Source organism: Heterocephalus glaber, unplaced genomic scaffold, assembly GCF_053883595.1.
Source record: "Heterocephalus glaber isolate CG9 unplaced genomic scaffold, H.glaber_assembly_v1.0 deba00001072, whole genome shotgun sequence".
In the NCBI taxonomy this organism is placed as follows: domain Eukaryota; kingdom Metazoa; phylum Chordata; class Mammalia; order Rodentia; family Bathyergidae; genus Heterocephalus; species Heterocephalus glaber.
This window is the reverse complement of record NW_028258189.1, coordinates 2,566,340-2,589,372: the sequence shown is the minus strand read 5'-3', so window position 1 is coordinate 2,589,372 and position 23,033 is coordinate 2,566,340. Positions and strand designations below refer to the sequence as shown.

Genomic DNA, 23,033 nt, shown 5'->3' with positions numbered 1-23,033 from the left:
ATGAGGAACACGTGGGTACGGAGGGCCAGCTGTACTGACAAGCTGCAGGAGCTGGGGGCTAAGGCTAGAGTCGTGCCCCGTATCAGTTCAAGTTGAGTTTGACCAATTTTTTAAAATGCAAATTAGGAAATTCATGTGGTCATCAGGACTTTGTGTGTCTTGGAATACCGGACAAAGGAGAGCAGCTTCCCGTTCTAGCCGTAGATCATTTTTTTCAATGATGTACACTTGGAACCTTGTTTGTAAAAGGAAACAAGGAGAATGGTGGAGAATGAAAAGAGTGACCAAGCAAAGGACTGCTTTGAGGATAATAGATAAACAGGGCCTGGAAGGGAGATTGACACATGCTGCTTATTTTGGAACTCACAAATGAATCCGAATATGCGTTCCTACTGACAGAGAAGAGTTAACAGCCTGATATTCTTCAGTCTTCTGGTACTGAGACAATAGGGTTCTTAATTTTTATCTGAACGGCCTTATTGTCTTACAACATGTTAAAGTAACAGGGGGCTGAGCTTGAACACTTGCTATCTGGGATTGTCCAATAAACCGGACGCAGTAGCCATACTACCCAATTTATTTGCCAGGGGGTGTGCTCTGTATCTTAATGAATATTGATTAGATCCTTGGTCTGATGCAGAATTCTTAACTCTCGGTCTTGTGGACGTTTGGGAACAATGGTGCATCCTTGGGCCTGAGGGCTGAGCTTGATAATCTTCTGTGATGTGTGTCTCTCCCAGGACTCCTGTGCATCTTAGTGTATTTAGCAACATCCCTGACGTCTACCCACTGCATACTATTAGGTCCTGCCTGGTCATGACAACTAGAAATGTTTGTCTCCGAAGGGGTGAAATTACCCTTGGGTGAAGATCCCTAGAATCCTATTTTAAAATGCTGGCAAGGCTGCGAGAAAAAGGAACCTTTCTAGACTGCTGGTGCAAATGTAAATTAGTACAACCACTTTAAAAATTACTATGGAGGGCCAGGGATTTAGCTCAGTGGTTCCGGCGCCTGCCTCGCAAGCACAAGGTCCTGAGTGCGTTCCCCCCCGCCCCCCCCCCAAAAAAATCACTATGGAGATTCTTCGAAACACTGAAAGTGGAAATTCCACTGGACCTGGCTATTCCCCTTCTAAGTGTTTTCCTGAAAGAGCTAAACACATCATATTACAGTGACCCTTGCATACCCATATTTATAGCGCCACAATTCATAGTTTATATGGCCTAAATGTCCATCAACAGATGAATGCATAAAGGGAACGTGGTGTTCATACACAATGTAGTATTATTCTTCTATAAAGAAAGATCAACAAGCCAGTCGCTTGGACTGCGCCGAATCAGCCCACTGCAGACGGGCAGGTCTGCGGACGCCATAGCAACGTGGCCAGTCGCGCGGAACGCGCCCAATCAGCCCGCTGCAGAGAGGCAGGTCTGCGGACGCCATAGCAACGTTGACAGTCGCGCGGACTGCGCCGAATCAGCCCGCTGCAGACAGGCCGGTGTGCTGACGCCGTAGCAACGTTGCCAGTCGCGCAGACCACGCCCAGTCAGCCCGCTGCAGACAGGCAGGTCTGCGGACGCCATAGCAATTTAGCCAGTCGCGTGGACCGCGCCGAATCAGCCCGCTACAGACAGGCAGGTCTGCGGACACCTTAGCAACTTCGCGAGTCACAAGGAACTTGGCCAATCAGCCCACGCCCCGGCAGCAATCCACTGGACCCCCCCCCCCACTCCTCTGTACAGCCACCTGGTTCCACACTACAAAGACGCAGAGGACCCCGGACCACCAGACCACTGTACTGGGTAAGTAGGAGTCATCTTCACCTCCTATCAGAACCGGGACTATCTTCAGGGGAAGGGCAGCTGGAACCTGCAATACAACTCTGCAGAGTTCAACCCTACGGGAGGACAGGGAGCTCAAATTGGGACTTGCAGCCAGAAATCTGCCTGAATCTCATGGGTCTGTGACTAGCTTGTTGAGACTCATTGACTTATATCTGCACACTGCTACCCACGTTGTCTATTGTGACAGCAGAGACATACCCTGAAAGAGGCCCTACATCTTCATGGTTATTTTTCAGTCCCAAAATTAGTTTTATTATTTTGGTTTTTTTCTCTTTTCTTTTGCTCCCCTTATCTTTAATTTTTTCCTACTCTTTGCAAATATTTGTTTTTCTCACCTTTTTTCTCTTTTCTTCTTTCTTTTCTCTTTCCTTTCTCTCTATCTTACACTCACTCTCTTGCTCTCCCACATTGTTCATCTTCCCTTTTTGTCCCTGTTTTGGTCCTCATTCAGAGTTCTTCTTTATTTTCCTAGTATTCTCTTTTTCCTTCTCACCTGTGTCCTCTGACCACACTGCTACCCTTCCCCTATCCTTCTTCCCATCTATTCCTCCCTCCCCAACCCCTTCTAACTCCCCATCCCAAAGGGTAAAGTTGTTATATTGAAGAGTTTATTCACCATATGTTGGGTTGGTCCTTGATCTTCATTTAAGTCACACAGCTAAAGGTGATAGATTAATAACTACCACAAATTGTCATTCTTTAAGAGGTATCTGATGCTATGGTGTTGCTGATTGTATGACTTAGGCTAAGGTGTCATGATTGATCTAAACAGTTTTCTTTCCTGGTATAATGAAAATGAGATAGCCTCAGAGTCATTAGAGACTCAAAACCTAAAGAACAGCTATATCCGGTGGACACCTCTGAGAAGCAATCATTCCATAAGGGTTTTAAATAGATCAACAAAGATACTTACAATAAACAACTTGATAATATCAACCCAGGAACTAAACCAGGGACAGTACCAAAAACAAAAATGAGAAGGCATTTAAGCAAGTCACAAACCCAGACTTCCACCCCACAAAAGGCAATTTCTGGGGGAAATGAGGTACAAAAATCTGGTAATCAACCACCTGGACACCCTGAACTGATAGCACCGTAAGTTTCAAAACAGATGAATGAGGTCTAGAAAAATTCAAAGTAGAAATAATCTCCCAAATATCCGCAGAGATGGTGAGCAGAGTGAAAGACATGATTAGAAGCTCTAGAACAGAAACTGGTAAAAAAAAAAAATAGATGAGCTCAGAAACATGCTGGAAGCCAGGAATGCCCAGCATAAGAAAGAAATAGAAACCATGATTGCCCAACATAAGAAAGAAGTGGAATCCATGAAACAGATTCAAACAGATATTCAGGAGATCAGAAACTCCATTGAAAGTATCCACAGCAGATTAAGGGAATCTGAAGATAGAATATCAGATATAGAAGACAGGATCGCGGTTAGAGACCATGAAAATAGAGATTTCTTCAAAATAGTAAGGGACCATGAGAAATCAATCCAACAGCTGCTAGACAGTGCAAAGAAGAATAACATAAGACTGATAGGAGTCCATGAAAAAACAGGAGAAAGCACAATTGACATAAAAAAAACTGTTCACAGAAGTAATAGTGGAAAACTTCCCAGGCAGAGGTAGAGAATTGGACATACAGATAAGTGAAGCATATAGAACTCCAACTATCCATGATCAAAAAAAATCTACACCTAGACATATAATAGAAAAACAAAAAAAGACATAAAACAGAAAAACAAAATCCTACAAGCAGAGAAAAGAAACAAATCACCTACAAAGGAAAGCCCATCAGAATCACGGCAGATTTCTCAACACAAACTCTCAAATCAAGGAGAGCCCGGAGTGAAGTATTTCAAGCCCTAAAAGAAAATAACTTCCAACCTAGACTGTTGTATCCTGCAAAATTATCTTTCAAAATCGATGGGGAAATTAGATCCTTCCATGACAAAGAACACCTGAGAAATTTCATGAACACTAAACCAACACTACAAGCAATTCTAAACAATATCCTAGAAAAAAGCAATGAAGGTCACAACTCCATGTAGCCCAACAGAGGGAAGCCACCAGGCAAGGTAAGACACTAAAGGGAAAAGGGAAAAAAATAAGAAAAGAGCCAACAAAAGTAAAACATCATGACAAGGATAAATCAATATCTATCAATTATAACCATCAATGTTAATTGCCTCAATTTACCAATCAAAAGAAATAGACTGGCAGAATGGATGAAAAAGGAAAATGTAACAATATGCTGTATAAAAGAAACACACCTAACTCAAAAAGAAATTCATAGACTGAAAGTAAAAGGAGGGAAAACAGTTCTCCACGCCACAGGAACCCAGAAGAAAGCAGGGGTAGCAATCTTATTTGCAGACAAAGTAGATTTCAAACCAAAACTAATTAAGAGAGACAAAGATGGTCACTACATCCTTGTGAAGGGAACAATACAAGAGGAAGAGATGACAATCCTAAATATATATGCACCAAATATGAATGCCCCCAACTATACAAAAGAAATATTAATAGACATGAAAAACCAAATAAACACTAATACAATTGTAGTGTGGGACCTCAGTACCCCACTATCACAAATAGACAGATCATCTAGACAAAAAGTTAACACGGAAATTCTAGAACTGAACCAAGCTATTGAATAAATGGACTTAATAGATGTTTACAGAGTGTTCCACCCCACAAAATTGGAATACACATTCTTTTGGCTGCACACGGGACATTCTCCAGAATAGACCACATGCTAGCTCATAGGACATATATAAGTAAATGTAAAAGAATTGAAGTTACCCCCTGTATATTATCAGATGATAGTGCAATAAAATTGGAGATCAATAACATAAGAAACCTCAAAACCCCAACAAACACATGGAAACTGAATAACACCCTCTTGAACAACCAATGGGTCACAGAAGTAATTAAAGAAGAAATTAAACAGTTTCTACAAGTAAATGAAAATGCCAGTGCAACATACAGGAATCTATGGGACACAATGAAAGCAGTTGTACATGGGAAATTCATAGTAGTGAATGCCCATATTAGAAAAACAGAGAAAACTCAGATAAATAACCTAATGCAGAACCTCAAGCTCCTAGAAAAAGAAGAGCATAACGAATCCAAAGCTCGTACAAAAGAGGAAATTATAAAGATTAGGGCAGAAATCAATGCAATGGAGACTAAGAGAACAATACAAAAAAATCAATGAATCAAAGAGTTGGTTTTTTGAAAGAAATAAAATTGATAAACCTTTAGCTAACTTTGTCAGAAAAAGGAACGAAAAGGCACGAATACATGCAATTAAGAATGAAAAAGGTGAAGTCACAACAGATCCAACAGAAATCCAGAGGATCATCAATACCTACTTCGAGAACCTGTACTCCAATAAAATGGAAAACACAGAAGAAATCGGCAGATTCCTAGATACATACAAATTGCCAAAGTTAAATGAAGAAGATATAGAAATTCTAAACACCCCAATTACAATGAGTGAAATTGAAAATGTAATAAAATATTTACCAACAAAGAAAAGCCCAGGTCCAGATGGCTTCACTGCTGAATTTTACAAGACATTTAGAGAATAACTATCGCCATTACTCTTCAAACTCATCAACGGAATTGAAAGGGAAGCAATACTTCCAAATTCATTCCTGGAAGCAAGTGTTGCTTTGATTCCAAAACCAGGGAAAGACCCAACCCAAAAAGAGAACTACAGGCCAATCTCCCTAATGAACATAGATGCAAAAATCCTCAACAAGATACTGGCAAACAGAATACAGAGGGTCATCAAGAAGATTGTACACCCTGACCAAGTCGGATTTATCCCAGGGATGCAAGGATGATTCAACATTCGTAAATCAATAAATGTAATACACCATATTAACAGAGTCAAGGACAAAAACCATACGATCATCTCAATAGATGCAGAAAAAGCATTTGACAAAATCCAGCACCCATTCATGATAAAAACCTTACAGAAAATTGGAATCGAAGGTCTTTATCTTAACCTGATTAAGGCTATCTATGAAAAACCAACAGCCAACATCATACTAAATGGTCAAAAACTGAAAACTTTCACACTAAAATCAGGAACAAGACAAGGATGCCCACTATCACCACTCCTTTTCAATATAGTTCTGGAAACATTAGCCACGGCAATTAGAAAAAAGAAAGAAATAAAGGAATAAAGATAGGAAAAGAAGAAGTTAAACTGTCATTATTTGCTGATGATATGATACTTTACATAGAAGACCCAAAAAACTCCGCCAAAAGACTTCTAGACTTAATTGACAGATTCAGTAGAGTAGCTGGATACAAGGTCAACACTCAAAAACCAATGGCCTTCTTGTACACAAATAACAGACTCACTGAGAGAGAAATTAGGGAAAGAATTCCTTTTACAATAGCATCCAAAAAAATGAAATATCTAGGAATCAATCTAACAAAGGAAGCAAAAGACCTCTACACTGAAAACTACAGCACTCTGTAAAAAGAGATCGAAGAGGACACAAGAAAATGGAAAGACATCCCTTGCTCCTGGGTAGGAAGAATCAATATAGTGAAAATGGCCATACTTCCAAAACTACTATATAGATTCAATGCAATGCCAATTGAAATTCCCACAATATACTTCATGGAACTAGAGAAAACAATCCAAAAATTCATTTGGAACCATAAGAGACCTAGAATAGCTAAAGCAATTCTAAGCAACAGAGACATGGCTGGGGGTATCACAGTCCCCAACTTGAAACTATACTACAAAGCTACTGTGATAAAAACAGCATGGTACTGGCAAAGGAACAGACCTGAGGATCAGTGGAATAGATTAGAAGATGCAGAAACAACTCCAGACATGCTCAGCCACCTCTTCTTTGACAAAGGAGCCAACCACCATCATTGGAGGAAAGATAGCCTATTTAATAAATGGTGTTGGAAAAACTGGATTTCAACCTGCCAAAGATTGAAACTAGACCCATACCTATCACCATGCACTAAACTAAGATCAAAGTGGATTAAAGATATAAATATTAAGACAGAAACACTAAACTTGCTGGAAGATAAGTTGGGTAGAACTCTTGAAGACATTGGCATAGGAGAAGACTCCATGAACAAAACCTCAGCAGCACAGGAACTAGCAGAAAGAATCAACAACTGGGCTCTCATCTTACTAAAAAGCTTCTGCACTGCAAAATAAACCACCAACAAATCTAACAGACAACCTACAATATGGGAAAAAAATTTTAGCAGCTGTACTTCAGACAAAGGACTACTATCTAGAATATATAAAGAACTGAAAAAAATCAGACCCCCCAAATTCAAAGACCCAATTCAAACATGGGCATCTGAAATGAACAGACATTTCTCAGACAAGGAAGTAAAAGCAGCAAACAAATATATGAAAAAATGTTCAACATCACTGGTCATTCGAGAGATGCAGATGAAAACAACACTGAGATTCCACCTCACCCCAGAAAGAATGGCTGCTATCAAATCAACAAATAACAAATGCTGGTGTGGGTGTGGGGAGAAAGGAACCCTTCTCCATTGTTGGTGGGAGTGCAGACTGGTGCAACCACTGTGGAAGTCAGTATGGAGATACCTCAAAGAACTAGGACTAGAGGTCCCATTTGACCCAGCTATTCCCTTGCTGGGTATCTTCCCAAAAGAATTAAAAGAATCATACCACAGTGATGTATGTGCACCCATGTTCATAGCGGCACAGTTTGTAATAGCTAAAGCTGGGAAGGCAGCCGAAGCGCCCATCAACTGGGAATTGGACAAAGAAAATGTGTGTTTTTTTTTTAAATGGAGTACTACTTAGCCTTAAAGAATGAAAAACTAGAGTCATTTATAGCTAAATGGATGCATATCGAGGCCATACTCTTAAGGGAAATAAATAGGACACACATGTAAATACAGAATAGTTTCACTAGTGTGAGAAACTGAAAGTGTAAACAAGGGTTAAAATGATTAAAATGAATAATTGATAATTTCAAATAGGAAAAAAGGTTCAATGATGGAAGAGTGAAAGGAGGGGAAGGGAAAAAGAAAAGAGGGAAAGGAAAAACTATGAGAAAGGAAAAAAAAAGGAAATGAAATCCTTGTAAATAGGGAAGGGTGGAGGGGGTGCACAGGGGAAAAAAAAAATAAGAACCAAAATATATCATGTACAGGTACAAACACCCAATGATAAATATAAACGAATTGTATATCTAAAATGTGCCAATAAAAGAACTAAAAGAATTAAAAAAAAAAAGAAAGAAAGAAAGATCAACATAGGGGCCGGGGATTTAGCTCAGTGGTTCTGCTGCCTGCCTTGCAAGCACAAGGTCCAGGGTTCAATCCTCGGTACAAAAAAAAAAACCCACAAAAGAAAGATCAACATGAGTTATGTTGTAGGAAAATGGATGCACCTTGAGAACATAATGTTGAATGGAATAAATCAGGCACACAGTTTCATTATCACATGATTTAATTATCACATAATTATCTCTTATATGAGAAAGCCAAAGTAGAAATAAAGAACGAAATGATGTATAATAGGGAGGTAGAGCTTTCTCAAAGGGGCAAGAGACCAAGCGATGGAGGGAGGGGGAGGGAACGGGGATGAAGAAAGGAATAAATATGTGTTATGAGCATGCACCAATTTTGCACAAGGAATGGAAACTGTGTACTGCAAATATGGACTCATAAAAAGATTAGAAATAATGTCTCCTGCGCACGGGACTTCACATTTTTCCGTTGTGCCATTGTCATTCTGTAAGTACAGCCTCTCCGTGAGGATGGCATGGGCACAGGCATTGTGACCTCATCCCTTCAGAGATGTTTCTTTATCCTCATGCCTCTGTGGTGGCTGGAGAGCTTAGAGTCTCAAGAGCCAGGGTCAAGCTAATATCTTACAGTCTCTGGAGATCGGAGGTGTGGGCCAAAGAAAAGGTGGGGAGGATTTGTATCTCCCTTGAGGCAAACACGTGGTGGCTCCATTGTTCAGATCAGACCCACCGCTGTACAATGTGAGACTTGTCAAGCGATGGCATGCTGACTGGAGAGAAAAGACACGCGCTCGCCCAGCGAAATTATCCTTCCTACAAAGAGAGGTGTCACGGGTCAAGTTTGACAGCACAGGCTTCCATTTGTACAAGAATCTAACATGAAAAGCCTTGGTGGAAGATTGATTACAGTTTCAAATGTCATCTCTGGGGAGTGGGGGGGGGACAATAATATTTCTGGGACCTTTGAAATTGTTGCTGGAAACTTACCTTCAATCAAGCAAGATCTACATTTACAAAAATCTATGCAGCAGTCGTTTTTCTCTAACGCGATGTTCTCCTGTAGATATTTTTTACCAAGTAGGATTATATTTCATATTTTAAAGTGTAAACAATAGATTTATACATTAATAAATTATGGAAGACATGCTGGTTTTTGATCTAAATCTCAGCAACTAAAGCATAAATGTCTAATAAGTTGAAAGATGTTGTCTTGGCTTTCTTCTGAACTCACTTTCAATTTGTCTGTCTGTCCCTGCATATCACAGGTTGGACAACTCTTTCTGTCCAGAGCAGAGAGTCAGTAATCTGCAGGTTTTAGGGACCAAGTGATCAGTATCACCAGTCTACTTGGTTTTGACTCGGTGGCCCCAAAATAGCCATGAATCAGATGTAAGGGAATGTACATGACTTTGCTCCATTACACTTTCTTTATATATTTGCTTATATAAATCCGATTTTCATATTCTTTGGATGCATCAAAAATATCATTTCAAACATTTGAATGTGAAACACTGTTCACCCACTACAGAAACAAGTGGTAGGGCAGATTTGTTAAGTGGATCACAACTAGTGACCCCCAAGTCTATTCCAAAAATATCTACTGGGGCTGGAGTGGTAGAGCACTTGACTGGCTTGCATGGGATTCTGGGGCAATCCAGTCCCCCCACATTATCGAGAGCTTGATATGTATAACAGATGAGCTGTGGCCCAGCACTCCTTCTCCTTCAAGCTGGTGGGAGGCTGTGATGTCAGCCAGTGATAGAGCCTTGCTAAGCATGCATGAACTTCTGAGTTCCATCCCCAGTGCTGCCAAAGAGGGAAAAAAATGCTGGTTGGTAGAAAAAGCTATATAAATAGGCTGTAATATATGCATATACAGAACACAAAGACAAGAAAACAGTGCCTGATACCTTCAGTTAACAAATAAAAGTCCAATAATATAAATACCATATTTGCATATGGGGTGGGGAGCTATCAAGGGGAAAAATGGTCCTATGATACAATACTTATTATGCGAACCTGTTTCACATGGAGTAATTATGAGATGCTTCTCAGAGTCTTGCGACAGCAAGCTGAGGCCTAAGTATTTGAGTTAAGTAGAGAGTGGAAAGAAGCAGTTTTGGAAAGGCAATTTCCCAGGGTAAGAAAGAGCTCATTTCATGCCAGTCCATCACTTCGTGGTTCTTCAACATCTGATTCTTCTTCCTTTGGGTGAATTCACAGGGAGAGCCTGATGTCCCCGATTCTTCGCCAGTGAGAGCTCTGCTTCGTCTGCACATGGTGATCTCCCTCACTTAAGGCCTTCTGCAGCATGACAGCCGGAGATTGTCTTAAATTGACATCAGGGTAAGTGCAAAAACGTGGGCTGCACTTGGAATATAGCGTCGCTCTTCAGGAAGTGTTTCACTCACCTGGAATCTGGTAGTACACGGTAGCCCTAAACTGGCATGCCAGACATTCCGATGATCACAGACATGAAATGTGGAGCTATCTTATCTGTCCCAAAGGACTTCACAGTGAAAGATCCCATTCGACAAAGTGGAGCACCTTTGAAACAAACACTGGTTTGTAAGAGACAAGCTGTATAGTGGCATGCCAGGGAGGGCAGCCACATGTAATAAGCAGAAGCATTTGGCAGGTGTGTTAGCTTTCTATCACTGTGACAAAAATACCTGAGAACATGAACTTAAAAGAGGAAAAGTTCGTTGTGGTTTAGAGTTTCAAAGAGTTCAGTCCATGGTCACATGGCTCCACTGTTTCTGGGCATGTGTTGAGGCAGGACTTCATGGTGGGCAACTTGTGGTAGAGCTGATTGCCTTATGGTGGCTAAGAAGCAAAAAGAAAGAGAGGAAGGAGCCAGGCACAAGGAGCCAGGACATGACCAAGTGAGGTACTCTCTCTAATTAGGGCCTACCTGCTAAAGTTAGTACCATCTCCGTATAGCCCATTCAGTTATGAATCCAGCAACAGATTAAGCCATTCATGAGACCAGAGCCCTCATGATTCAGTCACCTGCAACTTCTGGACACCACTGTGCTGGAAATCAAGCCTTCAACACATGAGTAGTTAGAGGGCCATTGCATAACCAAACCTAAATGGCACAATACATGGGCAGTCTTGAGAAGTAATCTACTACCTCCTGGACCTTTGAGGGGATTCTGGTTGAACCGGCAAGGTGGCAAAACTCAGGTACAGAGGGAGTGCTCATGATAGGAGTGGTGTTCACCAACTGCTTTTCTCCTGCAATCAGTCAAGGCCCGAAGGACAGAGCCAGCTCACTTCTGCAGACAGAGCGCCTCCTCTAGCAGGGGTGGGGACGTGCAATGTGCATTCGTCCTTGGAGAAGTCTTCAGCGCTGGGCCTCAAGGTGGAGCTCAGGAATAGAGCACAGGCCTAGCTGGTGTGACGGCCAGGGTTCATTCCCAGCTCTATTCATAGATGTGTACATATACAAACAGTAAAGATGAATGGAAGTCCCCCGGGCGCCATCCCCATTACTTCAGTGCATTCTAGGACACAGCCTGCCCCTGTGACATCATCATACCATTATGACATGGGAGGGGCAGCTGTGGCCGCTCAGAGCTGTAGCAGGAGGCTCAGTGAGAAGGGCAGGGAGTAGGCACACAGGAGATGCTTGCTTCAAAGTCATACATAGGCTCTGGAGGTTGGAACCATTCATGCCCTCTGGGAGTCAGGCATGCTGCCCACCACCTCTGACGGACGATGTGTGCTCGGGAAGATGTTTCTACTCTCTGTGCCTCCGTTGGCTTCTTGGATTCACATGCTGATGAAAATGGTGACTGTTTCCTAGGACTATTATAGAAAGTAAGGAATCTCCTTTCTTTGGGGAAAAATGTGCTGGACACCTGAAGGAGCTCACCAGCTGGGGTAGTGGAAATTGTATGGAAGGTTTAAGGGTGATTTTGGTTTTTGTACTAGTACATGTTTGCTCTTCTTAGTGTGGAGATTCCTTATGTGGAGTTGGTGCATGCGCATAGCACATCTCAATTTCTTGTTTTATCCCCTTTCCCTCCCCTCCTTCCATCTCTCGATGCCCTTCCCCTTTGAGAAAGATCTATCCCTCTACTTCCTCTTATCCATCTTTTATTTTGCTTTTTATTTATACTGTGGGTTTCTCATATAAAAGTAACCATGTGATATTTAGGCTTGAAACAGGTGGAAGGCTGTGGTGTAGGTCAGCGTGTCTGAACCCTTCTGTACTGTTGGTGGGAATGTACATGAGTACAACCACTGTGGACATCGGTATGGAGATTCCTCAAAATCTAAACCTGGAAATTCCATTTGATCTAGCTATTCCCCTTCTATGTATTTTCTCAAAAGAGTTAAATGCAACATGTTACAGTGATCCATGCCAACCCCTGTTTATAGTGGCACAATTCACAATAGCTAAATCGTGGAAATGACCTATTTGTTCATCATCAGATGAATGGATACAGAAAATGTGGTACTCATACACAATGGAGTACTACTCATCCATAGAGCAGGATAAACTTGAGTCATTGGTAGGAAAATAGATGTACCTTCAGACCATAATGTTAACAGGCCTAAGAGTGGCTTTAATGACCTAATAGAGCTTTGGACTAGGAAGTTACAGATGGTAGTAGTTCTTCCTGGCCCAGGATGCATTCTATTCTCTAGAGAGAATCTGCCAAGACCTGGAGACTTTTCTGATTGTCATAATGTTGGCTGCTACTGGCTCAGAATGGGTAGAGGGGAGGGAAGGTATTATACATTCTCCATTCACAGGACAGCACAAGCAAACACCAACCTGTCAGTAGTGCTGGGAAACCCTGCTCTCCATGGAAACCCTGGTCTCTATGGCTGTAGACTTTCACTTACTGTCTGTCCTACCATAGTCCTTGGGCTTTTATTTTGTGGGATCTGAGTTAGAATAAGAATTATAGAGAACAAAAAGACAATGACCTTTTCAGGTTTTTTTTTCTTCTATTAAATTTAAAGCTCCCAGCAGAGGAGCTTCCTCCTTTTGGAAGAAACATCCACTCCACGAAGGGTTAAAGCCACAGCTTATATCCAGTGCTAATGCTGAGCGGCTTAACAGATTTCTTTTGCTATTGTGATTCTCCTAATTTATTCTTTAAAAGGATTGCATGTTCCTTTTGTTGGTTTCGGAAACAAACTTTTCAGATGACTTCAAGACTGATTTGTGTCCTAAAGTCCCTGATAACACAGGAGCTGGCTTTCATATTCTGACCTCGCTTTTCAAGTCTTCACCACCTGCTAAGTAGTTTTATTTTTATCCATCTGGAAAACAACTGTACGTTTTGCAGGGAAATGCTTTAAGTCTAAATTTTTTTTTTTGGCCATTTATTCTGCATCGGAGATTGACAGTCTTTCGACCCAGCTGGAACAGTGCTGAAAAACGTTGACAGACCCAGAAGCTAATTAAAAGTGTGTGGCTGAAAAGGCTCATGATTAATTCATGATAAACTTATACAGCATTCATTATCCTTCCTTAATGTTCTGATAGAAAGTGGGAGTCTTTCAGTGGGAACTGAAATATCTGTTTCTAAATACCTAATAACAATATCCATTATACCTCACCATCATAAAGCCATCCTCAGGGGGCATTATAATGTCTTCACAACTCAGAATTCAGCATATTAAACTCTTTACCTCCCCTAAATGGATGAAGACTGTGGAGGTGAGCAAGAAAAGACTTTTATCCTGTCCCTGGATACCCTAATTTATTCCCCTCCAAAAGGAAAAACCTTTAATGACATTAAAATACACCTTTATTAGGAAACAAAAGAAAATGTCATTCTTTTAAGGTATCATTTTATTTGAAGAATTCTGACAGATGTGTCTTGGCTTGTTATCTTTCAATATACTCCTAAGTTAGTCATGAGTTTTTTTAATCCTTTGACGGTTCCAAAAAAAAATAAAAATCTCCATAAGGATATTGTATGGCAGCAAATATCCATGAGAAGATTTTAGTTTCAATATATTAATCACAAATACAGAAATTAAGGTTACTGTGTTGTGTGTCTCAGAAGAAAAAAAAAAGATGAAAGAGGGAAAAATAGAGCAACCACGGTCACCAGGCCCTGGTCAATAGTGAGGTATTTCCAGCCACTGAACTTCCGGATGTAAGGCTGTGTGAGGGATACAGCAAAGCCTGTGTAGCACCTCTGTTACTTTATTCAACTGGAATGTGTTCCCAACAAAGCATCTGGCCAGGAGTCTTCCAGAAGAATCAATGTCACGAAAGATGAAAACAAAACAAACAAAACATAATGAGAAAAAAGCCCCCTGAAATACTGCAGAATTCTTTCAGATTTGAAGAGATTTAAGAAATAGAACAATTATATTTTAACCTTGATTCAATCCTGGATTGAAAAGCATAGAGCAGTTTATGTGAGGGCTGTGTGGGAACGTTGACTGAACCCATGCTCATCTTACGGCGGTGGCTTTCGTAATGGGGTTATCAAGAAATATGTCTTTATTCTAGGAGTCCTGGGCTGAAGTTCTGGGGGAGAGGTGGAAATACAATTTGTATAACTCGGTAGCAAACATCATGAGCACTAGGGGTATAGCTCAGTGGTAGAGCACTTACCTGACATGAAGTAGAAAAGAAGAGTGACGTTTGCGGTACACCTTTATACCAGTATCTTCTCCAGTGATGATCTTGCTTCTCTTTCTGGTACAGCCAAGGAGTCATCCTTACCAACGGAGGTTTCCTTTGTGGATGCCAGTTTCCCCTACAAAACTGTAACTTCTACTCCGTTGGCAAGGCTCCTTCTGTGCCTGCATTTTCTAAAAAAAAAAAAAAAAAATCCTAATGGCCAAGAAGTCATATTTTGGGGTGGGATGTTCTATGTCCTACACTGTCTAGCTGTACAGTTCTCAGTGTGACCGACAGTAACACCAAAGGGTCCCGTGGACAAAACTGGAGAAACTGAATTGAAAGATCTTGAGTACAAAACAGCCCAAGTCTTTCAAAAGAGTCATGTCATGAAAAGCAAAGTGGCAGAACTCTTCCTGATTTAAAATGTCTTAACAAACAAAACATTTACACCATTACCTTAAATAAATCCTGGACTGGGAAAGGGAGCACTTCGTGCATTGTTTGGCCACTGCGTAGGGAGTTTATTCACTCCAGAGCTGTCTTTGGACAACACACATCTCTTTCCATCTGAACTTGGGACACCTTGGTCTGAGCTGTTGTCATCTCCCAGATCTCCCCCAAACCCCCTTCCTGATTGTCTACTTGAGTCTATCCACCCTCTCTTCTATTCCCAACATCCAGGGGCATCTTCTCCAAACCCGCGCCTAATCCTGCCACTTGTCCTGTGGGATATGAGATTATATTCTTTGCACTTCAGCCACACAAGAGGTTATATTTTTAAAAAACATATAAAGAAAAGAAAAAGCAGACAAAAATCAAACTTCTTTCCGATATGATTTGGTGGAAAATATATAACAGTGTAATGAATGATCTTTATCTTCATCTGAAGTTTCTCAAACTTTCTCATTTCTGAGTTCTTATACTCAAACATGATCGAACTTAATACTTGTTAATGAGTATCCCCCGCCCCCGATGTTCTGTCCAGTGAATCTATCCATGTTTTCAGATAGAAGCAAGTATGCGGTCCCTGGCAAATGAAAGTATTTTCTGTCCTGCCATATTGCTTCATGTGTAGTTCAGTATTCTTCATGACAATCATTTAAGAAGTATAACAGCTACTTAATTTATACTACATGCATTACAGTTTGGCTCTTAAATGTCCCCTAAAAGCTCATGTGTTGTTGAAGGCTTACTTTCTAATGGTACTATTAGACACAGAGCCTAGTTGGAAGTAGGTCGATGGAGGTGTGCGCTTGAAGGAGAATTTATTTTCTCTCTCTCTCTCTGTCTCTCTCTCTGTCCTGACTTCCATGAGGTGAGTAAATTGCATCTTCTATATGCTTCTGCTATCATGTTCTGCCTCACTGCAGACCCAAAGTTAATGGAGCCAGCTGACCATGGACTGAAACCTCTGAAACCATGAGTCAAAATAAACCTTTTCTTCTTTAAGTTGTTTTTTTCAGTTTATTGTACCAATGGGAACCTGACTAGCACATCATGTGAAGTGCTTTGTTCGCGATAATATTCTACTCTTGCATACAGCTCCTGTTGAGGCTTCCATTTTAGGAATGACCTCATAGACACTGTTGCAGTCCTCCATTTTATGGGTGAGTTTCAAGAAAATTTCTATGCAATCCTCTATTATAGGAATGAAGTCCATGAAAAGTTTTGTGGGCATCCTCTATTTTAGGAGTGAGTTTCATGGAAAGTTCTATTGAAATCCTCCATTTTAGGAGTGAACTCTGTGGACAGCTCTGCAAACATCCTCTATTTCAGTAGTGAGTTCTTTAGAAAGTTCTGTGGATATCTTCCATTTTAGGAGTCTGAAATATAACTTTCAAATATAAAATATCATATTATTTGAAGTCAATTAGAAAGCAATCCATCTATACTAGAACTGCAAATTCTTCAGCATATATCAGTATAAAATGCTGGAAGGCAGTAATAAAATGTCTGAAATTAGATTGATTTTATAATTTAGGAGCATAGTTTTCTGGTTTTAAAATAATAATGAGCTGATATAGTTGGTATAATAATGCTGTTAATCTATACAGATTTATGTCTCTGTTTTTATTAAAATCAACTCTAAATTTGATGACATAGTGAAAATTTACCTTCTAATGTCATGTAACCATTTTCTTTTTCGTGATTTAAAAATGTGGGAGTTTTTTTCCCTCAAATTCAAAACATTATGACCATTTTAGTCTCTAGGAGTCCTTAGATATTTTCACTTTGTTCCCAGAGCCTGAGGGGATTGGCTGTGTGTATTTAATTGTATCATATTTCACAGAAGATGAATGGAGAGCCAGTTGAATTTAGTCAGCTGTCAAGTTTATTTATTTTTAGCTTCTAGTATTTCCGGTGTGGGTTAACCAAGTGCAGAGCTCACATACATTTATAATAACTAATTAGACTCTGTTCTCATGCTCAGTTTCTTAGGTTCTTTGCTTTAAGAAAAAATAAGCATCCAATCTAGTTGTTCTTTTTTTCTTTCATATTTTATTGTGAAGAATATTAAATGTACTAAAAAAAGACAGAAAAATATAACAGAACACCATGGGAAGTGGGGAGACAATATAATTCAAAGAACGAACCAAACTAGTTGTTCTGAGAACGCAACTTAAATTCTGGAATAAATTTATCCATATGAAACATTCTTCTTTGCTAGAAATAGAAAATTGCCTAATAATATTCTTAGCTTTTAGAGACATTACCGAGCACAAATGCAAAAGATAAGTGTGTTAAGCACATTCGATAAGACAGAACATCATAATGACAACTAGAAGTCATTTTTGGTTCCTGAGTCAGAAACCATACATTTGATGTACTAAGAGGAATTTGAGGACTTCAAATTTTTAATAGATAGATAATAGTGTCCTGTAGTTTATTTCAAAGTTTATTTTAGGTCCTCTTCTTTAAGAATACAAAGTAGTTTCCACTCCCTACTTTTCTTCTTGGTCCTTTGAATATATTAATTAATGAATATTTTTGTCACTGTTGATCTTTCATAGCCTCAAGGTTCAATACTTATGATGTAATTAATTACCTTAAGAAAAATGTTTTTCATATTTGCTAGACATTTTGACATTCTATCAAGTAACTCCAGACTCTCAAATTTCAAATCTTATCCAAGATTCATGGCGGAAAACACTGTCTCATCTTCTCTGCCTTGTTGATGTGATTCAGAAACTCGCATTTTCATCTCAAGAGGCAGAAGTAGATTGTTCGGGTCATGGTGACAAAACAACATGAGGTCTCCTCCTTCTGCTGCTGTCTTTGGATATTTCTTGGACCAAGCATGGAAAAGATGAAGGATAGGAAGAGGGAGGAAGCCAGATAAAGTTTTGTTTTTTATTGAGTGATAGGAATAAGTCTTCAAAAACAAAGATGGAAACCCTAGTGGCCAGGTCAGTACAGTTCCTTAGCTTGGATTCTTATGATGGAGACTTAAGAGAATCCACACTGAGACCTGTGAGGCAGCCATATTGTCCCGCCTCATCAGACAACCTCCCCAGCACCACGACACTTCTTACACTCTCATTTTTTGGACATACTTCTCCTTTCCCCTCTTCACCCCCAAAGCCACATGTGGCCATATCACCCACTGTCTATGACAGAAGTTGTACTCACACATGTTCTTGTATGGCCAGTTACTCTTTGAAAGAAGCCATATATCATACCATACACCATATTAGAGATGGATAGATAGATAGATATACTGGCAAGGAAGGTAGGGAAGGAGGTAGGTAGTTGGGTAGTTGAGTGGACAGATGGACAGATGTGTGGATGGATGCACAGATAGGCTAGGTGGATAAATAGATAGAAAAATAATAGATGATTGAAAATGTCAATAGATAAAACAGATGGATAGGTGAGTGGGTCGAGGGGTGGATAGGCAGGCAGACAGAGTGACAGAGAGAACAGATAGTTGATAGATAGATGATAGATAGATATAGATGGGCATAGATGGCTAGATGGATGGACTGATGGACAGATAGGAGAGAATAGATGGATGAGTAGGTAGATGATAGATCAATGAATGGATGGCTAGATAGACAAATGTTTTCTTTACCCTTGGTTTCCATGGCAAGAATGTTCTAGAAGCAATAATGTCTCTGGTGAAATTATCCGAGCCAATAACAAAGGCATTTCTTTAAGAATATTGTCAACATAAAAAGCCAAACCAATTCTGTGGGATTTCGTTCTTTAGGCTGTATCTCACATATACAGACATTTTTATTTTAATGACAGGATCACAGTAACATACATCATCTTTTCACCAACAGATATTGTAAAAGAGCGAGTTGTACCTAAAGAGATGCACAACACTCTGAGTCAAATTAAAGTCTGTTTATTTAAAGCCGATCACCAAGACAAGCTAGTGCCCGGAAGGAACTCTTGACCCTGAGAAGTGCATTGGCTTCTCCTTTTAAATCATGCTTTTAGTTGGGGAAGACTGAAGGGGAGAGCAAGCAGAATTCACAAGCAGAACCATCCCAGGTTAGCAGGGGGCAAGAGGAAGTTGCATATACTGGGTAAGCTACGAAAAAACATCTTGGAGCTGCAGCAAGTTTTCTGCCAAACAGGATGTGAGTTTTGGGGGCTTTGTTCAAAAAAAGACCTGTTATTAATCCCCTCCATTGTTCAAGTACATTGTCCATCCTGATCCACCTAAGAACTGCTGGTACGATGCCGTGGTTGATGGATATGATGTTAATGGCATGTTGGTCCACTGGAGGGACTGAGGTGGGGGTTTTGTACATTTGTCTCTGAACATTGATGTCGATGCTTAGATGAGTTGGATGAGTTTCAGGGACATAGGAACACCTGCAGTATAATGAAATGACAGAGAAGACATTGAGACCCAGTCTTGAGCTCTCATCCACATAAATACGTGTCAGAGTTCCCAGATAAAGGGAGCCCCTGAGGTCATGACTGGTGTTGCATCATTGATATCTTCCTTTCTGATTCATGCTGCTCTGTTTGTGAATCGGCATTCTACCTTCCTTGGTTTTCCCTGTAACAACCACACACTTAGGTGTTCATTTTCTTCTTATTCTAGCTAAAGAAATCAAACGGTTGTTCAAGGGTCTGAAAGTGTGGCAGATACCGAGTTTGGGTCTGTAGGGTACTGCTCAGTGGTAACCAGAACTTCCTGCCCAGCAGAGAAACTGTAGAGACAAGAAATCTGCAATTAATTCATTTCTCTGCAAGTATTTATTAGGCTTTTACTACAAATCCCTAAAGAATCAGGATTCAGAGAATTGATCTAGAAAGCGAACCTTAGTATTATTTTTTTTTCTTCTGATTATATGATAAGGACCAGCTGCATATTTATCAGAGCTCGTCAAAGTGAAGTTGTCTAAATTAGAGTCTCTCCAGGCCAACTGTAAGCCGGGGTTCAATTTTCTTTTTATTCACATTAGTACAAATTATCATGTTTGTGGAGCTTTGTACGTTTAACGATGATATTGTCCTCCTCTATCATTAGGCATACAATATGACTAAATTGTACAGTGCAGTCTTTTTTCTGACTATGAACACAAGTAAAACATTTGATAAATATAAGAATGTATAACAAAAAAACATAAAATGCACTGATGGTCCAGATGTTCCCAAACTAATGAGAAATAGAGTCATATTATGTTTCTTTTCAGTCATATAGAAGCTTGATAACACATATGTGTACTGAAAACATACATATCTATATTCATAAATGGTTTTAAAAAATAATTTCTAATCATGTTGCCTTTATATAATGCTGGCTTTTATCTTTTCTGCATGAAAATTATGCCATGAAGTTTTCTGCACGATGAAAAGGTCTTTGGAAATCAAGAGTTTAAAGGCAACATAATATTGTATCATGTAATTTATTTACCTTTTCCTTAAGTCTTGAATCCTTATAATTTTCTAAGGTATGTAGGACTATCCTGATGAAAGGAGGGTGTGTGTCTTTCTCAATATATTCATAGAATAAATTCCTAGAAATAGAAACACCAATTCCAAGAATGTGCACATATTGAGGCTCTTGATAGCTGTTATGGTTTGTGTTTAGATGTCCCCTCCAAAAGCCTCATGCGATGAGATGGGACTTTCTTTCTCAGAGGTTGTTAAATTTGTCATGGTGATGCTGGGATTCGGGGCATGTGATTACTAAACCACTACATGTGAGTTACTGGTTTAGCAACGTGCTAATCCTGGTCTGGATGGGATAAAAGGCAAAATGACACGGTGAATCCCTCTTGTTCCTGTTGCTGCCTTGTGTGCACCGTTTCTGTTCTGAGACGCTCATTTGCCATCCCACCCTGGAAGCCAGCCAACTGTGGGCTGAAACCTCTATGAACTGTAAGCCAAATAAACCCCTTCCCCTCTAACTTGGGGTGTCGGGTATTCAGTCTCAGCGATGAGAGAAAAGTAACTAACACAATAGTTGTTGCCAAAAAGCCTCCCAAAAATCTGCCCAGGTTTGTCCTTTCACAGCCATTGGAGAAGAGTCTGTGTTTCTGCATTTGCCAAACTGATAGATTAAAAACAGTAATTTTGGGGCCGGGGATTTAGCTGAGTGGTTCTGGTGCCTGCCTCGTAAGCGCAAGGTACTGAGTTTGATCGCCGGTACCAAAAGAAAAAAAAAAATAGTAATTTTGCCGTCCATCAGTTTTCAATTTTGACCCCTAAAGAGGCTGACCACTTTGCTTACTTACAATAATTTATAATTGTTTTCTTGTTCATAGTTTTCCTACTGTTTAAAATATTAGGAGATGGATTTTCTCCCCTATGTATTTGTCTTTTTCACCTGCCCACCTGCCATTCTTCCTTTTCCCCCATCCTCCCCCCTTCCTTCCTCTTTAATTTCTTACGTACAGTCTTTTTCTCCCTTCTGAGATTAAGAATAATAGTAATTTCCTTTGAGCAAGGAATGAAAAATAAGTTGGGATCCTAGATTTAAAAAATAAAAGGGAGATATGTAAAGGTATTTACAAAGCAATTATCTCTCTACAAAACAAAGCCCTCTCTACCTTCAGGTAGGAAATTGTTTGCTTTAATAGTTATACCCACGGTGTTTATTTTCTATTGCTTCATAATGTACCTTAAAATCAACATCGGCATGTTGTCTTCTAGTCTCTATGGGTCAGAAGTCCGTGTAAGGGGTGGACGGGGTACCCTGCTTTGGAGTCTCCAGGCAGAAATCAACGTCTCAGGAAGACTAAGTGCTCTTCTGAGGCTCCCTGTCTACTTCCAAGTTCAGTGGCTATAGGCAGAATTCACTTCCTTAGGATTTTGGCGTTGAGGTATCCATTTTCTTGCTATTGAAGCCCTGGGCCCCTTTTAGCTCTTAGAAGTGACTCATGACTCCTTGGCCAGCACCTCCAGTGAGCACATTTCTTCATAGCAGTGGGCTTCTTCTTAGACACCAGCTGGGGAGTCTCTGTGACCTCTAGAAGAGAGTAGTACCTTGGGAGAGCTCACCTGATTACCTCAGAGCTCAGGATGAAGAAACTCTTTTGATTAATGCAAAGTCAACTGACTGATCGTCAACTGATTAGAGAAATGGACTCCACTATATTCACAGTGTTGTGGCAAAGAGGTGCTAAAGCCGAGTGCCACAGCTCTGAGGCACAGCCCAGTGTTACAGCTTAGACTTGAAGCTATCGCAGTTTGAAGACTCGAGAATCCAAAGGTCACTCGAAGAGGTGGGGAAAAACCTTTCATTATGCCTTTGGGCTCAGTGGAGTTCTTACTCTGAAGTGTGAGTGCTTCACCGGAAATGGAAGCCTCCTTAGACAGGGATCTAGGGGTAGGTGAGCATGCTCACAGAAGCAAAGGGGTGGAGTTAACACAACATTCTGAAAGGGGCGGAGCTAACAACGTTCCTGAGAGGTCTCGCAGTTCAGACAGTTGCAAAACATTTTAATACGTTGGGCAGGAACCCCAGCAACAGAAACCGTTGCATTTGTGGAACAAAACATTTTGTGGAAAAAACAAAGAAACAAGGCCAAGGGGAAGGCAAGGGCCTGTCTTATTGTATAGGGATTGCTCTATCAACAGGAGCAGCTACCAATGGATTTTAGAAGATGTGCAACAAGGACCGCCATTTTGCGGTAGTCTCTCCGTCTTACCAACCCCGCCACTTACGATTTTCTAGGTTGGTGCGACCCACTGTTTTGCAGAAAATGGTTCTGAGTAGAAATGAGTGTCTCTCTTTCCAGCGGCTCTTTTTAGTATGCATAACATGGGTGTATCTTCAGGTCATTCCAGTTTCTTGGAGCATCCCTTATTTCACTGAGATTCCTAGGAA

At 40.3% G+C, this 23,033-nt stretch overlaps 1 protein-coding gene across 6 annotated transcripts in view; it reads left to right on the top strand.

The window, feature by feature from the left end:
- The window catches only part of Sts (steroid sulfatase), a 169,396-nt gene that overhangs the window by 37,072 nt on the left and 109,291 nt on the right, over nt 1–23,033 (top strand). For 3 of the 6 annotated variants that reach the window (XM_004867344.4, XM_004867343.3, XM_087209887.1), the window contains exon 2: nt 10,354–10,476. The exons of 2 other annotated variants lie outside the window; for them this stretch is intronic. In XM_004867344.4, coding sequence (XP_004867401.2) covers nt 10,442–10,476 — 35 coding nt within the window. In that variant the 5' untranslated portion in view covers nt 10,354–10,441. Of the gene's footprint in view, nt 1–1,571; nt 1,803–10,353; nt 10,477–23,033 lie in introns of those variants that run through there. One more of the 6 variants, XM_021246400.2, reaches the window with a different exon arrangement.